General features: G+C 43.3%; 1 protein-coding gene across 1 annotated transcript; it reads right to left on the reverse strand.

Moving 5' to 3' along the window:
- Nucleotides 1–524: 524 nt before the first annotated feature.
- Nucleotides 525–19379, reverse strand: LOC113011831 (uncharacterized). The gene is made up of 6 exons (XM_026151621.2): nucleotides 19228–19379; nucleotides 18756–19100; nucleotides 18632–18673; nucleotides 1356–1466; nucleotides 1197–1270; nucleotides 525–801 (listed from the first exon to the last, which is right to left on the reverse strand). Exons 1-6 carry the CDS (start codon nucleotides 19271–19273, stop codon nucleotides 682–684), a joined length of 738 nt encoding a protein of 245 aa, XP_026007406.2. The 5' UTR covers nucleotides 19274–19379; the 3' UTR covers nucleotides 525–681.
- Nucleotides 19380–19766: the final 387 nt, after the last annotated feature.

Here is a 19766-nt window from a genome sequence, read left to right on the forward strand (position 1 = left end):
AAACCTATGCATATTCATGTAACCTCAATAAAGAGCAGTGTTACGAGGGAGCAGACGAGAGCAACTAAGGTCAAGCGAAGGAACAGCGCTCGTCCGGTTCTCTCCTTCATGCATGAGTAACACAATGAACTTTGCCTACTTGTGTCTTGCTTTGCTGTGTAGTAAAATTTTCTCGTTCCAGCGGTGGGGTTGTGCTAGACAGACCCATCATACATGTAAACTACAAAGACTACAACAGAATAAGTGAAAATTATTTTCTTTACAAATAACTCTCACTAAACTAACACAGCCAATCACTCAACATGTTTGTTCTCTTGGCTCATATTGACTTCATAGTCAATGATGTTTTTGCTTTTTTAAGACCTTAACTTAACATTGCACTCAAAAACAAACAAATCCAAAAAAAAAAAAGTAAGTTCAAGGACCAAATTGCATTAGATTTCTTCACGTCAAGGTAGGGGTGACATGGAAGTGGCCCCCGGGTCACGAGTTTGAGACCCCTGCTTTAAATGAAACATTCAGGATGCCATTGTTTCGTCATTTATATCTGTAGAGACCTTGTTTCAGTTGTGTGTGACAAATCACAATACCTTTGTCTTTTTCTTTTCAGGAGAGAGCTGACATATCAGGACAAAATAATAATCATAACAAAAACATCATTGTACACACAGAGAACGCACTTTATCTGCCAACATAATAAACAACGTGAGTTTCCACTTTTCTCTCTATTGCAGGCCTTCTGCTTCTTGTTTTGGCAAGAAGCCACAATGCTGCAGAGTCCAGGTGAAGAGAGCCCTCATCCTGCAAATGAACAGTTTAGAGTCACATACAAAAACAAAAGCAAAAAAAGAGACTGTCATTGCACCCATCTTATTCATGACTGTCTGGTGCCTTGTAAACAGATAATTTTGGACTTTTAAAAAGCCATGACTGAGTGCACATCTGAGTGATACTGCTGAACAAGTACAAAATTGCTTTCCTTGAGTGTCATCTACTTAAATCAGAGATATCAGAGAAAAATCTGATGAAGCTCTAAAAAGAGTAGAAGAAATCTAACATCAAATAGGATAAGACAGCTTTGCTGGCAATACACGGTTAATGTTGCAAAATCATACTTTATATATATATATATATATTTCTTTTTTTTGAAATTACTCCTTTTTTCTATCATAAAGGCTATCACAGTTATAATTTACCTGTAACACAGCTTTTGAGTAACAAAAAATGTGCTCCATCTTGGTTCTTTCAAGATGCAGCTCGTTCTTTGAGGCTAAAACACAAAGTAAAAAGTTAGAAGTTTGTACATGATTGTTACAGATATATGAGGATGTTTAATAAATCACTTGTTTCTGTACCTGCATGAAGCTGCCTGACTTTTATAGCCAAAGCAGCAGAAGTCATCATGAAGAAAACAGCCATGCTGATAAACATCACAGTGCCAGCTTTTGTATTTCCATTACACTCTTCTGCAGTAAAGATTGAAAAGGTATTTAAATGGTGTTAGAAAGTTACCCTAGCACGCCAAACTGTTTAAGTGGATGTTTATCAAATGCAAATACAAGACCAATCAGACCAGGAGTGACATATTTAGCCGCATGTTCTCCTTAAATTGCTGGCAGTCTAAGTGGTGTCCAAAGTGGTGTTTCCTGAAAACCCTCTCCTGTCTGATCATTTCCTGATAACATTTACATTTACAATAATGGATTACACAGCAGTGGAGAGTAGACTTTATCAAAGTAGATGTCTTTCTGAAAGCAAAGACATCTTAACTCAGTTTAAAAATATAATCCACCCACTGTTATCATCCTCAATGCCCTGTACCAACACAGAGCAGAGCAGCTACCTGAACGCTACTCCAAAACAAAGGTTATTATCGTTAACGAAAACTAACGAAATAACGAAAACTAGAAGTGAAAAAACATTTTCGTTAACGGAAATAAAAATAAAAACAAAAAAAGGAAAACTAACTAAAACTGTAATGAGTGTTAACAAAACTAACTAAAATTAACTGAATTTATAGCAAAAATGTGTTTCGTTTTCATTGATGTGTGCGTGTCATACAATAGTCAAGGGTGAAAATGAAGTTTAGTTTCCAGATTTTTTTCTTGCTGTGTCTCATTATGGCAGCAGGTGGCCAGTACGTTAGTCGAGTCGTCTGTGTTGCTGCGTCCACGCGCAGAATCATGTCAGGAAAAGTCGGGAGAAAGCGCCAGAGTCCAGTTTGGGATTACTTTGAATATGACTGTGTTTTGGATAAAGCAAGTGTCTTGTAGTGGAAAGAGACAAATTATGAGGGACATTTCTAAAGGGAAAAAAATCCCACAAACCTTAAAGTGCACTTGAAAAGCTCACACAAGAAGGCTAACCTAGCCTACCTTGAGAAGGGAGCACACTCAACCCTCATCCCCAGAAAACAGAAGCTAACCCCAGGCAAGGCAGCGTGATGCATCCCGAGACAACAGGACTGGGATATCTACACAACTGTGGGAGTCAATTGCCTTCAAAAAGTTTATCAATTCACTTAAACCAAAATTACGAACACCCGGTGCTGCAAGAGTTAATAGTCTCATTGGGGCCAAGATATACATTTTATAGTTGCCTGGTATCAATGGTTGTTCATCTGCCTTATTTATTTATTTAATTAAAGAACCCATAGGTGGAAATGTGAGTTGTCTGTCTCTGCGTGTTAGCCCTGCGACAAACAGGCGACCTGTCCAGGGTGCAGGGTATGGTAGCTGGAATAGCAACATACCCAAGGATAAGCAGAAGAGCATGACTGATATGATGAAACTGGGATTTTGTTACACATAATTATTGCAAACACAACTAAAACTATAACTGAAACTATTTAAAACTAAACTGAAAATAAGGATTTTCAAAAAAATAAAAACTAAACTAGCAAACAATTGGTAAAAACTAATTAAAACTGATATAAAATTGAAAATCTGAAGTCAAAACTAAATAAAAATAAAAACTAATGAAAATTGCAAAACTATTAAAACCCTGCTCCAAACGAGGTCGATTATCTTGTTAATAATGTTACCTCCCTACTACGTACAACTCTGGATACTGTAGCTCCTGTGAAAACTAAGGCCTCAAATCAGAAGTACCTGACTCCGTGGTGTAATTCTCAAACACGTACCCTAAAGCAGATGACTCGTAATCTGGAGAGGAAATGGCGTGTCACACATTTAGAGGATCATCATTTAGCCTGGAGAAATAGTTTGCTGCTTTATAAGAAAGCCCCCCGCAAAGCCAGAACATGTTACTATTCGTCACTGATTGAAGAAAATAAGAACAACCCCAGGTTTCTCTTCAGCACTGTAGCCAGGCTGACAAAAAGTCAGAGCTCTTTTGAGCCAACCATCCCTTTAACGTTAACTAGTAATGACTTCATGAACTTCTTCACAAATAAAATTTTAATCATTAGAGAAAAAATTACCCATAATCATCTCACAGATGTAACATTATCTACAGCTACTCTTGGTACCATTGATGTTAAGTTAGACTCTTTTTCTCCAATTGATCTTTCTGAGTTAACTTCTTTTAGACCGCATTCCTACAAAACTGCTCAAAGAAGAAGAAAGAAGAACCTTCCCTTCATATCAAAAATCCTTGAAAGAGTAGTTGTCAAACAGCTAACAGATCATCTGCAGAGGAATGGTTTATTTGAAGAGTTTCAGTCAGGTTTCAGAGCTCATCACAGCACAGAAACAGCTTTAGTGAAGGTTACAAATGATCTTCTTATGGCCTCTGACAGTGGACTCATCTCTGTGCTTGTTCTGCTAGACCTCAGTGCAGCGTTCGATACTGTTGACCATAATATCCTATTAGAGCGATTAGAACATGATGTAGGTATTACAGGTACTGCGCTGCAGTGGTTTGTATCATATCTATCTAATAGACTCCAATTTGTACATGTAAATGGAGAGTCCTCTTCACACACTAAGGTCAATTATGGTGTTCCACAGGGTTCGGTGCTAGGACCAATTCTGCTTACATTATACATGCTTTCCCTAGGCATTATCATTAGAAAACATAGCAAATATTTTCACTGCTATGCAGATGGCACCCAACTCTATCTATCTATGAAGCTAGATAACACGTTCTTTAATTCAGATAAAACTGAGGTTATTTTACTCGGCCTTGAAAATCTTAGAAATATGGTATCTAACCAGATTCTTACTCTGGATGGCATTACCTTGGCCTCCAGTAACACTGTGAGGAAACTTGGAGTAATTTTTGACCAGGACATGTCCTTCAATGCACATATTAAACAAATATGTAGGACTGCCTTCTCCATTTGCACAACATCTCTAAAATTAGAAATATTCTGTCTCAGAGTGATGCGGAAAAACTAGTTCATAGATTTGTTATTTCTAGGCTGGACTACTGTAATTGATTATTATCAGGATGTTCCAAAAACTTGCTGTAAAGCCTTCAATTAATCCAAAATGCTGCAGTAAGAGTACTGACAGGGACTAGAAAGAGAGAGCAGATTTCTCCTGTATTGGCCTCCCTTCATTGCTCACTGGTAAATCCAGAATTGAATTCAAAATCCTGCTCCTCACATAATAACATACTCATAAATATCTTAATGACCTTATGTACCACATCACCCTAATAGCGCATTCTTTCCTTTTTGCTAAAGCATATACTTAGGGCTGGACCAGGTGACCCTGAATCCTCCTTTAGTTATGCTGCAATAGGCATAGGCTGCTGGGGGATTCCCATGATGCATTGAGATTTTCCTTTTCAGTCAAATTTCTCACTCACTGTGTGTCAATCCGGTCTTTAAGTCCGATGACATTAGCCGTGCCTGGGCTCAAACTCTGCTGCAGGTCCCTAACTGTGGCATCACTGAGAGTTAAAAACTGTCTAAATCCTTTCATCTGTAATAAAATGATCACCATTGCTGCTCTAAGTTTAACATCCAGGCATCCACGAAAACGGAGTTTAAGAAATTTAGCAGAGTTAGAAGTTAGCAGGAAGTTAACTTGCTACTTTGCATCTACGTGATTGCTAGCGACACAGCTATGTTAGCATAATATAAACAGTGAAGCTGGAGGATGAACGCTAACTTTTTTCCACTCAATAAAAGTTAAGGTGAGGATTCCCAAAGGTTCAGGACAAATGTAATCGCATGTCAGGATGCTGTAAACGGACTGAACTTCAATTGGAAGAACAACTGAGATAATCCATGAACAATATGAGCTTAGTTATCAATACACTGCTGCATGGGCTAAGCTGTAGTTATATTATAAGGTTTTAAAAAATGAGCTTTAAAATGATTAGCGATAATAAAAAACGAGAGGGCCTGCCAGTGATCACTGACTGCTTTCAGGGGCTTGTTGAGATTAAGTAGAACAACAAATAAAGCATTAAAACATGCAAAGAACACAAAAGCCTTATTAAACGTGGAGTCGTTTGGGCCCGGAAGCAGGATTCATCACGTCATCACTTAAAGACCGGATAGACCTCTCTGCATTGAATCATGCTTGATATTAATCTCTATCTCTCTTCCACAGCATGTCCTCTGTACTGTCTTCCTTCTCTCATCCCCAACCGATCGCAGCAGATGGCCCCGCCCCTCCCTGAGCCTGGTTCTGCAGGAGGTTTCTTCCTGTTAAAAGGGAGTTTTTCCTTCCTACTGTTGCCAAAGTGCTTGCTCATAGGGAGTCATTTGATTGTTGGGATTTTCTCTGTATGTTTTATTATAGGGACTACCTTACAATATAAAGCACCTTGAGGTGACTGTTGTTGTGATTTGGCTATATAAATAAAATTGATTTGAAAAATGTAATTGATTTGAGTAGTTACGATTATGTATTTCAGTTGCACATAAAAGTTTCATACATTTGGATTTGATAGTTAAAAAAAAGATGTAATACACTTGGTCAATCAAAAATTAAAAATGAAGTAACCTAAATTGATGTTAAATATTTTTACACAGCAAATGTATTTAAAACAAAATATGTGGGTTTATTTGCTAGATTATTGCTGTGTTTTAAAACATAAAAAACAGATGCTTACTTTATCTTTAAATGGCAAATATACAACACATTGAGTTACACTGTTACACTGTTACACTCTTTATGTTAAAATCATATAATCCAAATTTGATAGTCTAATATAAGATTTTAGATACGCTGACCTGTACAATAACTGTTGATAATAAAATATAACTTAATAAGTAACAAAACTTAAATAGTGCTGAACTAAATCTAGTGAACTACTGTTTAATGTATCGGTCTCCTTGAAATAATATTGACATGGGATTAATTAATTAAAGAAAGTCACTACACAGGCAATAACAGATATAAGATCTTGACTAACCGAGCCTGATTATAAGAGTAACTTAATTAGCTTTAAGCTACATCGAGACAGGCCATCAGATCCATAATAATATTTACTTATATGGAAAGAAGATTATAAATAAATACACTGAAAGACATGGAATTACATCACCCCAGTTCTGCATGCTTAAAACTTATTTTAAGCGTACTCGCTCTTAACAGATCTTTTGCCCAGGACTCTGGAATGACCTGTCTGACATACAGCTCACAGAGTCCATTCATTCGCTTCCGCTTATCCTTTTTAGGGTCGCGGGGGGCACTGGAGCCTATCCCAGCTGTTATATGGTGAGAGGCGGGGTACACCCTGGACAGGTCGTCAGTCTGTCGCAGGGCCAAGAAAGACCCCGGCCTGATGGAGGAATATGGCCTGTAAATGGCCTGTATTTATATAGCGCTTTACTAGTCCCTAAGGACCCCAAAGCGCTTTACATATCCAGTCATCCACCCATTCACACACACATTCACACACTGGTGATGGCAAGGTACATTGTAGCCACAGCCACCCTGGGGCGCACTGACAGAGGCGAGGCTGCCGGACACTGGCGCCACCGGGCCCTCTGACCACCACCAGTAGGCAACGGGTGAAGTGTCTTGCCCAAGGACACAACGACCGAGACTGTCCGAGCCGGGGCTCGAACCGGCAACCTTCCGATTACAAGGCGAACTCCCAACTCTTGAGCCACGATCGCCCCAATAGATACGTCCTGAATAGAACTCAGGACCTTCTTGCTCTGCGGCAACAGTGCTAACCACCGTGCCACTGTGCTGCCCAGCTCACAGAGTCATCTGTGCATTTTCTAAATACTTGTCATTACATGACATATAGTGAAGGAGTGAAGGAGGAGATGAAAGTGTAACCCAGTGTTAATTTGGTTATCTAGCGGGAGGGGCTATGAGCTCACGTGGCTTGTAGCTGTGCCAGAGAGCAAGCTGGGGTGAGCTAGCGGGGACTATCGCCTTCTGCAGTAGCCTTGAAAAGGACTATTGTTCGTTCTCCTGCCAGGTAAAAATCTGTTTCGTATGTATATTATACTATTCCATGTGTTATCATGTGTTTGCTATGATGTGATGTGTAGTAATGGTTATTAAGGTGCTAATCGCTAATCGAGGCTAAGCTAGCAAGCTCGACAATTAGCCGCCATGCTAAGCGGACGTTGGTAGCCAAGTTCGTATGTCACTAAGGGGCTATGAGCTCACGTGGCTTGTAGCTGTGCCAGAGAGCAAGCTGGGGTGAGCTAGCGGGGACTATCGCCTTCTGCAGTAGCCTTGAAAAGGACTATTGTTCGTTCTCCTGCCAGACGCTTCGCTGCTGTGCTGCCTTACTGCTGTGCTGCCTCGCTGCTGTGCTGCCTCGCTGCTGTGCTGCCTCGCTGCTGTGCTGCCTTACTACTGTGCTGCCTTACTGGTGCCATTAAAGGACAAGCGGCCGCCATCCCTTCATCCATCCGGACCTTGATTATTTGGACCGAAGTACTCACACACACGCCCGCACTCAGTGCCATACACTCTCTTTATTTTGCTGGCCAGCTAATATCATTTGTTTTTTTTGTTTTGTTTTGTTTGCATTCACAAAGACTATCCAAAGACATTTTGGTTATTGTCAAATAGACACTCTTTGATTACGGACTGAGGAGGTTGTGGTGTTACAACCCCAGGACTGAGAAAAAGGACTCTTTACATAATATATTCACTTGTCTCCTGGTTAGGAAAAGTGACTATTGATGGAAATATTTTTCTTCTTCTTGTCTTTGTTTAAATTGTATCCCAGAGAAGTTTTAAGTTGTTCAGGTTGAAACATTTGCACTTAAAGTCGGTTAAGTTTCCTTTGATATATCAGTGTCAAGCTGATGTTTAAGAGGGTATGTTAAGGACAGATGTGCTCCAGTCCATCAATCCTTTAAAGTGCTGGACACCGATGGTAAATTGCCATCAGACCCTAAATAAATTGTCCTCTGCTGTTATCCATATTGCTTCACTCATTCTGTGAGTAGACGTATTGGTTACAACTAAGAGTAGTAGGAAAAAATTGGCGCCCGAACAGGGACTGGAGCGCATCACTAACTTTATCCTGAAGCACATGCTCAGACATCTGTGAATTCATCTACTGCTTTGCAGAGAGAGACAATGGAGTTTTGTGACAGGTATGGTTTTGATCCAGAGTACACTGTTTTGTTAAAAGGGGCTAAAGCCGGGATTAAACTACAAGAGGTGCAAAGAGCATTCGCTTTGCTGGATCACGTTGTCAAAATTCAACAAATAGATAGTCTCCCTGACACTATTTTGTGTCAGTTCATGGAGTGCATTACCCCAATGCTCTTAGATGGAGAACATTCAGCAGATGGGGAGTGTTGGGAGGTTATTCAGATAGATGAGTACTGTCCTCAGGGACCTGACAGTTTTCACCTGGCGCATGATGTGGTCCCCCTCGCTCGAGCAATTGATGATGTGACTGCTAGTTTCAGAGAACAAGTAAACGAACTGGCATTAGCATATAATGTGAGCCCCATGACTTTAAATCAGGCTGCAGTGAGCCACATGTGTGGGAAAAATGATACATATAAGGGGTTAGCTACCTCAACTCCTGCCTTGGGAGTTAAAACTCAGTCCACACCAGGTCCCAGGTCAACTGCCGCCTGTGATGATGGCCATGTGCCCAAGGCTAAACAGGCACTTGATGCGGACTCCCTGCTTGTTGATCCTTTGCCAGCGGAGGTTCAGAGAGTCATTGTGGAGCACATTGTAAAACATGACTCGCCCGTGCACACTCCCTCTGGTTTTGAGCTCCGCTCATTTTCAGGAAACTCTCCAAAACCCCCTAATGAGGTAGAGTACAGGGTATGGCGACTTAGAGCTAAACAGGTACTAAATGACTCTACCCTTTCCGAAGGGCAGCAGCGCCGTGTTTTCCTCGATAGCTTGGCTAGCCCTGCTTTGAATGTGGCCCTTTCTATTGGGTCTCAAGCATCACCAAAAGACTATCTCGATGAGCTTGACAAGGCTTATGGCAATGTCACTGGAGGTGAAGAGCTGTATATCCAGTACCTAGAGACTCATCAGAATAGTGGAGAAAAGGCATCTGATTACTTGCGCCGACTCCAGACGTTGCTGCAGGAGGTAGTTGACGGTAATGGCATACCTAGAAGTGATTTTGATGTTCAGCTACTAAAGCAGTTCCTCAGAGGTTGCTGGGATGACTCTCTAATTGCCACTCTGCATCTAAAAGAAATAGTGGGATCTGCACATCATGTTATTCCCACTTTCTCAGAGCTGCTTTTTAAAATCAGAACGCATGAGAAAGAGAGTCAGTTAAAAGAAATGCGCAGGAGACGTTACATGAGCGGCACCTCAACTAAAGTGCAGGCTCGAACACTCGTAGCCACAGATGACGGCAGGCATTCTGGCACACCTCCCACAGCGCTGGATGCTTGTACCAGAGAGCAACTGGAGGAAAGAATCAGGCAGCTAGAAGCAGAGCTAATGAACAGCTCATCTGCAGCAAATTCTCAGTGTCCCAAAAGTGATAAAACTAGGCAGAAGCTATCGCACAGAACCAAAATCCACAATCCAGCTCCACCAACTCCTGCTAGGCTACCTGGTGATCATAAAAGGGTTGGGAAATTTTGCTATAATTGTGGGGAGGATTCACATATGTTGCCACAATGTTCAAACCCAACCAATGCCATATTAGTGCAAAAGAAATTGTGTGAGAGGCACAGTGCTGGGCAAAGCCAGTGTTCAATGGCTCAGCGACAGAATAGTCCACAGTCCAACTTGCCTTTAAACCAGTAGGAGCTCCTGCTGTGGAACGAGCAGGAGCTGATGGTCAGAGCAGTTCCAAGCCTTCAAGCCAGTGCATGTACGAAGCCCCAGCTCCAACGGTGCCTCCCCAGTTTCCTCAGGGTCTAATTGGGGAGCCTTGTGATGGTTTAGCATGGTTAGATCAAGTTCCGTGTCGGTGTTTAATTGACACCGGGTCCCAAGTGTCAATAATATCAGAGTCATTCTATTCTCGCTATCTTTCTCATAGAGAACTGTTCTCTATAAAAGAGGTACTGGACATCGAAGGTGCGGCTGGACAAAAGGTACCATATGTGGGGTACATTGAGGCTAAAGTTCAGTTCCCTGAAAGTGCTTGTGGCACAGACAAGTGTTTCAACATCTTAGCATTAGTTAGTCCAGATCAATCGTACAATGATAAGTTTTCTCTTCTTGTGGGCACAAATGTGTTAGGTCCCATGCTAAAAGACTGTCAAAAAAAAGGGTGGAGCAAAGTTTCTGCAGACTCTACCCATTGACACTAACTGGGTCATGGCATATACCAAATGTTTCAAGCAGGCTGACCCCCAAGCAGACGAGGTCAAAGCCCTCCGTGTTGCACTCTCCAGCAAGGTACCGGTGCATTTGAAACCAGGTGAGGTGTATACTTTGAAAGCCATCTGCCACACTAAACCTGGGAGCGATAAATTTCAGGCTCTTGTGTGTAGCTCGGAGGACACACCTACACCAGGGGGGTTTATCATCTATGACCAGATAGTTGATGTAAAACCTATGTCTCACTGTAAGTTTAAAGTTGCGGTCAAAAATGCCTCTCGGCGGGGCATCACACTGTATCCTGGAACAGCTATTGCTGAGTGCTCCCCCATTGATTGGGCGGTTCCTGTTGCACTCCCTGATCTGAACCCCCAGCCCGAAGATGCTCCTCTGCAGGCACAGTCCCTGCTAGCTTCTCATAGCGAGGACAGTAACCAATCTGCCCTGCTTCTTGGCCTTGATTTTGGGGACAGCCCGATATCACCACAATTCAAAGAGCACATACAGGCTAGAATTGTCAAAGAAGCATCAGATGCTTTCTCGAAACATGATCTTGACGTTGGTAGTGTGACGGGGGTCAGTCACCGCATTGAGTTAGAACCTCATGTCCCATTCAAAGAGCGGACAAGACGTGTTTCGCCCGCTGATTTCAATGATTTGAAAAGACACCTCCAAGACCTTTTGGCAACAGGCATTATAGAGGAGTCACATAGCCCCTATGCCTCTCCAGTAGTGCTTGTAAGGAAAAAGAATGGGGAACTGCGAATGGTTGTAGATTACCGGAGACTAAACAACCTCACCAAAAAGGACGCATACCCATTGCCTCGTATAGAGGAGACGTTCACTCTGCTCTCTGGTTCAAAATGGTTCACTGTTTTAGATCTCAAGAGCGGGTACTATCAACTTGAAGTTGAGCCATGTGATCGACCCAAGACAGCATTTACAACGCCGTTTGGAACATGGCAATTTCGGAGGATGCCTCAAGGCTTGACTAACTCCCCTGCCACGTTTCAACGGACAATGGAGAAAGTGATGGAGGGAATTAACCTCCAGGAGGTTGTTGCATTTCTAGATGACCTCATAATCTTCTCCAACTCACTGGAAGAGCATGAAGAGCGGGTGATGAAGGTCCTTAAGCGCATTGCTGAGTTTGGTCTGAAGTTATCCCCTTCTAAATGCAAGTTCTTCCAAACCTCCGTGAAATATCTGGGGCATGTAATATCTGCCCAGGGGATCCAGCCTGACCCAGACAAAATTACTGCTGTGAAAGACTGGCCATGCCCACAAACTGCCAAAGAGCTTCGGTCATTCCTAGGTTTCACGGGGTATTACAGGCGGTTTGTGAGGGATTATTCTTGCATTGTCAGGCCTCTCAATGACTTGTTAAAGGGAGAACTAGCCCCCAGGCATAAAGGCCAAAAACATTGGCCACGAACAAAGTCACCCTCACTTGGGGCAAAATGGACCCCTGCCTGCCAGGCTGCTTTTGACCTTATCGTTGAAAAACTGATTTCAGCACCTGTTCTGGCTTTCGCCAACTGGCAGCTCCCGTACGTAGTACACACAGATGCCAGTATGTCAGGCCTGGGAGCAGCGTTGTATCAGGTTCAAGACGGCCAGACTCGAGTAGTAGCTTATGCTAGTCGTGGCCTCTCCAAAAGCGAAAAGAATTACCCTGTACATAAATTAGAATTTCTCGCCCTCAAGTGGGCAGTAAGTGAGAAGTTCCATGATTATTTGTATGGGGCTAATTTCAAGGTGCTGACTGATAACAACCCTTTGACGTATGTGTTGACCAGTGCGAAGCTTGATGCTGCAAGTCACAGATGGCTTGCTTCTCTGTCGATTTACAACTTTGACATACACTACAAATCTGGCCAACATAACACTGATGCTGACGGGCTCTCTAGGAGGCCTCATGGACCCTCAGAGGAGGACGAGGAGTCCCTGGAGACAGACAGAAGAATCTCCAGCATGCTGGACTGTGCTAGTTTGTCCCCTGAGGAGTTTAAAGTTCTCGATGGGGAGGCAATGAGTACTGTGTGTAAGCGTCATAGTGTCAATGTCAACACGATCTTAGGTGAAGGCACACAGACAGTCGACACTGTAATCCCTGCCGTGGAAACACTCTTGTGCAATGACAGTGCGGTTCCTGATGACCTTGAGGATCCGGTCCCCCTACCTGGCCAGTCAGCCCTACCAGGAATGTCTATGGTGGACTGGTATCAGTTACAGAGAAATGACAGCTCTTTAGCCCGCATCATAGGCATTTTAGAGACTGGGGATGAGACTTTTGACAGAAAGTCTGAGGAACCTGAGGTGGTTCTGCTTTTACGGGAGAAATCAAAGTTACTTCTAGTTGATGGGGTGCTATACCGTAGAGTTTTTGATCAAAAGGGGAAGGCCTTCCATCAACTTGTCATCCCTAATAGCCATCGAGAGAGAGCTTTCCGAGGTGTTCATGACGAGACAGGTCACATGGGTATTGAGAGAACCTTAGAACTGGCTAGAGCGAGGTTTTACTGGCCAAAAATGGCTAGCTACATTGAGAACAAGTGTAAAACATGTGAGAGGTGTGTGAAACGAAAGGCACGAGTGCAGAAAGCCTCTAAACTTGTCAACATCAAAGTCAGTGGTCCCCTCGAGTTAGTGTGCATAGATTTTCTGACAATAGAACCCGATTCGAGAGACACCAGGAACATCCTAGTACTAACTGATCATTTTACAAAATATGCACAGGCATATCCCACGAGAGATCAGACAGCGAAAACGGTGTCCACAGTGTTATGGGAGAACTTCATCAGTCACTACGGGTTTCCTCGCAGAATCCATAGTGATCAAGGTGCTTGTTTTGAATCTGAAATAGTGGCAGAGCTTTGTAAACTAGCAGGGATTACAAAGTCCCGTACGACACCCTACCATCCACGTGGAAATCCAGTGGAAAGATTCAACAGGACTCTGTTGGACCTCCTCGGAACTCTGGAGGATAAGAAAAAAGAGGAGTGGAGGAAGTATGTTCGCCCCCTTGTACATGCTTATAACTGTACAAAACATGACGCAACTGGAGAAGCGCCCTTCCTTCTGATGTTTGGTAGAGAGCCACGCCTTCCGATTGATCTCTGTTTTGGACATAGTCCACGTGGCCACAGCACCAGAACACATGTTCAGTATGTACGAGAACTAAAGAGTAGGCTGAAGTATGCATACGACCTAGCCTCAAGAAATGCTGAGAAGAGACAATTGTTGAACAAAAGACGCTGGGATGCTAAGGTTACTGCCCTTCCATTGGAAGTGGGTGACAGAGTCCTGGTAAGGAATCTGAGCCTAAGAAAGAAACACAAAATCTCTGATAAGTGGGAGCCTATTGTGCACATCGTTGTTAAGCAGACGGATGAGTCTATCCCAGTTTATGTGATTAGGCCAGAGGATGCAGAGGGCAGAGAGCGAGTTCTGCATCGTGACATGCTTCTTCCCTGTGGGTTCCTACCGGTTAACCTGCAATGTGACAGTCAGGATGTGCTAACCAGTTCGGTTCAACCTCTCATGAGAGTGGATGCAGGGAGCAACACAGAAGAAACTCGGCTGGAGGAGGAGTTTGGGCAAGACGAGGAAATAAACTTTACATCCAGCCAATTTCCTGACAATGACTTGTTGGCGGATCAAAGGGATGTTCTGGGAGAACAGGAGGCGTCCCAGCCACAGTATCCTCTGAATCCTGGGGCACCTGAATTCATTGTAGATCTGACAGGATCGGAGACAGCAAACGATGAGGAGGTGCTCAGCCCAGCCCCAACATGTGGTAGGCCACAAAGGAGGAGAGTGCCACCGGCTTATCTCAGTGACTATCAGGTCGGCTACAAAGTCGATTGTAAGCATCACAGTTCCAATGTGCCGATGACACTTGCATTGCTCAATAACTTTTTCCTGTCATTACAACAACAGATTGCTGGGTTAGTGCAATCTCTGTCGGGTGATAGTGACGGGGACGTCACACTTTAAGCAGGGGTGGATGTAACCCAGTGTTAATTTGGTTATCTAGCGGGAGGGGCTATGAGCTCACGTGGCTTGTAGCTGTGCCAGAGAGCAAGCTGGGGTGAGCTAGCGGGGACTATCGCCTTCTGCAGTAGCCTTGAAAAGGACTATTGTTCGTTCTCCTGCCAGGTAAAAATCTGTTTCGTATGTATATTATACTATTCCATGTGTTATCATGTGTTTGCTATGATGTGATGTGTAGTAATGGTTATTAAGGTGCTAATCGCTAATCGAGGCTAAGCTAGCAAGCTCGACAATTAGCCGCCATGCTAAGCGGACGTTGGTAGCCAAGTTCGTATGTCACTAAGGGGCTATGAGCTCACGTGGCTTGTAGCTGTGCCAGAGAGCAAGCTGGGGTGAGCTAGCGGGGACTATCGCCTTCTGCAGTAGCCTTGAAAAGGACTATTGTTCGTTCTCCTGCCAGACGCTTCGCTGCTGTGCTGCCTTACTGCTGTGCTGCCTCGCTGCTGTGCTGCCTCGCTGCTGTGCTGCCTTACTACTGTGCTGCCTTACTGGTGCCATTAAAGGACAAGCGGCCGCCATCCCTTCATCCATCCGGACCTTGATTATTTGGACCGAAGTACTCACACACACGCCCGCACTCAGTGCCATACACTCTCTTTATTTTGCTGGCCAGCTAATATCATTTGTTTTTTTTGTTTTGTTTTGTTTGCATTCACAAAGACTATCCAAAGACATTTTGGTTATTGTCAAATAGACACTCTTTGATTACGGACTGAGGAGGTTGTGGTGTTACAACCCCAGGACTGAGAAAAAGGACTCTTTACATAATATATTCACTTGTCTCCTGGTTAGGAAAAGTGACTATTGATGGAAATATTTTTCTTCTTCTTGTCTTTGTTTAAATTGTATCCCAGAGAAGTTTTAAGTTGTTCAGGTTGAAACATTTGCACTTAAAGTCGGTTAAGTTTCCTTTGATATATCAGTGTCAAGCTGATGTTTAAGAGGGTATGTTAAGGACAGATGTGCTCCAGTCCATCAATCCTTTAAAGTGCTGGACACCGATGGTAAATTGCCATCAGACCCTAAATAAATTGTCCTCTGCTGTTATCCATATTGCTTCACTCATTCTGTGAGTAGACGTATTGGTTACAAAAGCAGCACAGCGGGAGGTGAAACGCTGCCTGAGGGAAGCAAAGGACACCTACAGGAGGAAGGTGGAACAGAAGTTGGAGAGGAACAATATGAGGGAGGTCTGGAATGGTGTGAAAACCATCACAGGCCACAACACCAAGAAAAGCACAGTGGGGGGGACTGTGGAGAAGGCAAACGAACTCAACAACTTCTTCAACAGGTTTGACCAGCCCACAACCCCCCCACCCTCACCCTCACCTTCACTACAGAGTCCAATCCCCACTCTCCTACCTCCCTCGCTTCCCCCCTTCCTGACACCATGACACCCCCCTCCTCCAATCCCTCTCTCAGCAGCAAGACATCTCCCCCCCTCCCCTCCTCCCAAACATCTCCCAGTGTCACAGTGGATCAGGTCAGGAGACAACTGAGGAAGCTTCGCCCCAGAAAGGCAGCAGGCCCAGACAAGGTGTGTCCTAGGATGCTAAAGGCGTGTGCTGCTGAACTTGGGGAGCCGCTACAACGAGTCTTCAACCTCAGTCTGCGACTGGGGAGAGTGCCCGCCCTATGGAAGACATCCTGCATCGTCCCGGTCCCCAAAAAGAACCGGCCCAATGAGCTGAATGACTTCCGACCGGTGGCACTGACGTCACATCTTATGAAGACTCTAGAGCGGCTCTTCCTCAACCTCCTCCGACCACAGGTACAACATGCCCAGGACCCACTACAGTTTGCATACAAGGCGGGTGTCGGAGTGGAGGATGCCATCCTGTACCTCCTACACAGAGCCCACTCACACCTGGATGGGGGAAAAGGCACGGTCAGGATCCTGTTTCTTGACTTTTCCAGTGCCTTTAATACCATCCGGCCCTGTATGCTTCAAGAAAAACTGAACAGGATGGAGGTGGACCCCTGCCTGGTCGCTTGGATCTCCGACTACCTCACCGACAGACCACAGTACGCCAGGCTGAAGGACATCACGTCTGACACAGTGGTCAGCAGCACAGGAGCACCACAGGGAACTGTGCTGTCCCCTCTTCTCTTCACCCTGTACACCTCTGACTTCTGCTACAACTCTGAATTATGCCACATTCAGAAGTTTGCAGACGACACAGCCATCATGGGGTGTATCTGGGATGATCAGGAAGAGGAGTACAGAAGTCTGGTGAGGAACTTTGTCGCATGGAGTCACACAAACCACCTGCAACTCAACACCTCAAAGACTAAGGAACTGGTTGTGGACTTCGGGAGGTCTAGAGCAGGTCCACTGCCGGTTCAGATAGAGGGGGAGGAGGTGGAGGTGGTCAACAAGTACAAGTACCTCGGGCTGTGGGTGGACAATAAACTGGACTGGTCATGCAACACAGAGCACCTGTATAAAAAAGCACAAAGCCGACTGTACTTCCTCAGGAGGCTGAGGTCTTTTAACATCTGCAGGAAGCTCCTGAGGATGTTTTACCAGTCGGTGGTTGCTGGAGTACTTTTCTATGCTGTTGTGTGCTGGGGGAGCAGCACAGCAAAGAAGGACTCATCCAGGCTGGAGAAACTGATCAGGAGGGCTAGCTCTGTGGTAGGCATGAAGCTGGACACTCTGGTGACAGTGGCAGAGAAAAGGACATTAAAGAAACTGATGGACATTATGGACAATGCCAGGCATCCTCTGCACACGGCCATTAACAACCAGAAGAGTCTGTTCAGTGACAGGTTGCTTCTCCCAAAGACAAGAACTAACAGACTTAAAAACTCCTTTGTCCCACACGCCATCAAACTGTTTAACTCCTCTCTGGAGGGGAGAGGGAGGGGAAACAGGAGGACAAAGGAGGGGGGAACAACTAAGCTGTAGTGCCTCTTCACCTCACTGTGCAATACCTTTTGTGCAATACTTTTGTAAATAGTCAACAGTGCAATAGACTCAATACTTGAAATGTGCAATTCACTTGTATTTTTATTTTTATTTTTATTTATTTATTTTTAATTCCTATTTATTCTATTTATCCCCTTCGTATATTTTATTTATATTGTCTCTGTATTTATATATATGTGTGTGTGTGTGTGTGTATATATATATAATATTCTGTAACTGTAACTTCTGTCGGTGCTGTGCTTTTTTGGAAATCGAATTTCCCAGAGGAACCCACCCGAGGGATTAATAAAGTTCTATCTTATCTTATCTTATATCTGTTATACTATTTTATTCTCTGTTATAGAGGCTAAGACCACAGTTGAAGCCACGGTGGTGTTCATTGGTGGGGTTGACGCAATGCCACTGTTATGAATGAAACTTGTAACCAAGTCCAATAACTCCAGCCATACTTATCTTGTCCATTTAACATCTGTATGGTATTCCATCAGTTGCATTTGTTTTTGAACACAGTTCTCTTTATCCAAAAACATTTATCACAACAGAACGACAGTCACAAACTGGTTCTTCTTCCGACCAATAACACCTGGCGCCAATTACGTATGTGTACCTTAAATATATTCCCATAAACACACCATACTGTAAAACACATTAACACCTAGCAGCACAAAAGTGGCTCCTACATCAGTTTTCTTGTTTCAGTTGTCTTGTTCAATATTTATTAAATATTTTATGTTTTATTTTCAAAGGTGATATATAAATACATTTTACTAGATCCTTTTTTTACTCATCCATGTATGTGTTACTATGAATGTGTTTCTAATTTTTACTTCTTTGAAATTTGAGGAAATAAAGTGCAAAGGCATATTAATCCACTTGTATTACTTTAGGAATGAAAATTATGCTACAAAACAGGTCACAGTTTACTAGAGTAAAGTGACAAAAGAAAAACATTTTAGAGAGATAAAATTAACCATACCTTGACTACTGAGTTTCACTTCATCATTGGGTTCACCATTTCCTGTAGGCATGGTATAACTTTATACATAACAATTTGATGATAAATCATGTGCAAGAAATAAGCCTTTACCCCACAAGCTTACCTTGAATTCTTAACTCTACTGCATCCGAAATAACTGTGTGTTTATTTGTGTAAAATCCACAGAAATACAGCCCAACATCAGATAAATTCACTTGCTTGATTTGAAGAAAGACAAAGGTGATGTTGGAACTCATAATAAATTTTCCATTTTGAAATCCATCGCAGAACGATGCTGAGCCACGAGATTCAAACATAGAAGAGACACAAGTGGGCTTAGTTTGGTCGACCACTTTAAACCAGTCTGCCTGTGTTTGATGCTTGGAGATGTTGGTGCACTGCAGTGTCACTTCTTCACCGGGCTGGACCTCCACAGTCTGAAACCCAGAACCTGAGACAGAGATCCAGCCTGAAACAAACACCACAGACAAATTAGTATTAAATTAACTGTAATCATTTTCACAGGGTTCCAAAAATATTTAAATTCTGGTAGGATCCAAATCTTGGACTGAGAATCATTAGATGCCAGTACTTACAGTGAATACAGAAAAACAACGCTGTTATAACGGTGAAGCTCCCCATTGTGTGCTTAATCCAGTTGCTACTCGGACATTTAGTAAACCACACAGCTATTACAAAGGCTTTTAGAGGGCGAGGTGTTTCTAGTTTTTCATCCTGTCAGTGACCTGTTAACACATTGCAGTACCTTGGCTTAAAAATCGTCAAGCCACTTCCTCTTGGTGGTGACGTGCTATTGGATCACAGCGTTGTCACATCACTTCCTTTGCTAGTGGTGTTTTTTCTAATCTGTATAGCGCATTTAGTTACAAACCTTTACATAACAATTTAGTAACAATGTTTATTTACTCCTTGGCCTCCTTTATTAATAAAGATACCTATAATAAATTTAGCTTGGTTGTACCTTTGGAGATCACACTCAGTTAACTGAAGACCCAGATCTGCACCCTTGACAACCCTGTAACCAGCCAGGCCCCTGTGATATGTGCAGGTGAAGGAAGCTAAGCCACTGTTAGGTATTCTCCACCAGATTATGTGTGGGCCTGGACCTTCTCTC

This window comes from Astatotilapia calliptera, chromosome 3, assembly GCF_964374335.1.
Source record: "Astatotilapia calliptera chromosome 3, fAstCal68.1, whole genome shotgun sequence".
Lineage (NCBI taxonomy): Eukaryota > Metazoa > Chordata > Actinopteri > Cichliformes > Cichlidae > Astatotilapia > Astatotilapia calliptera.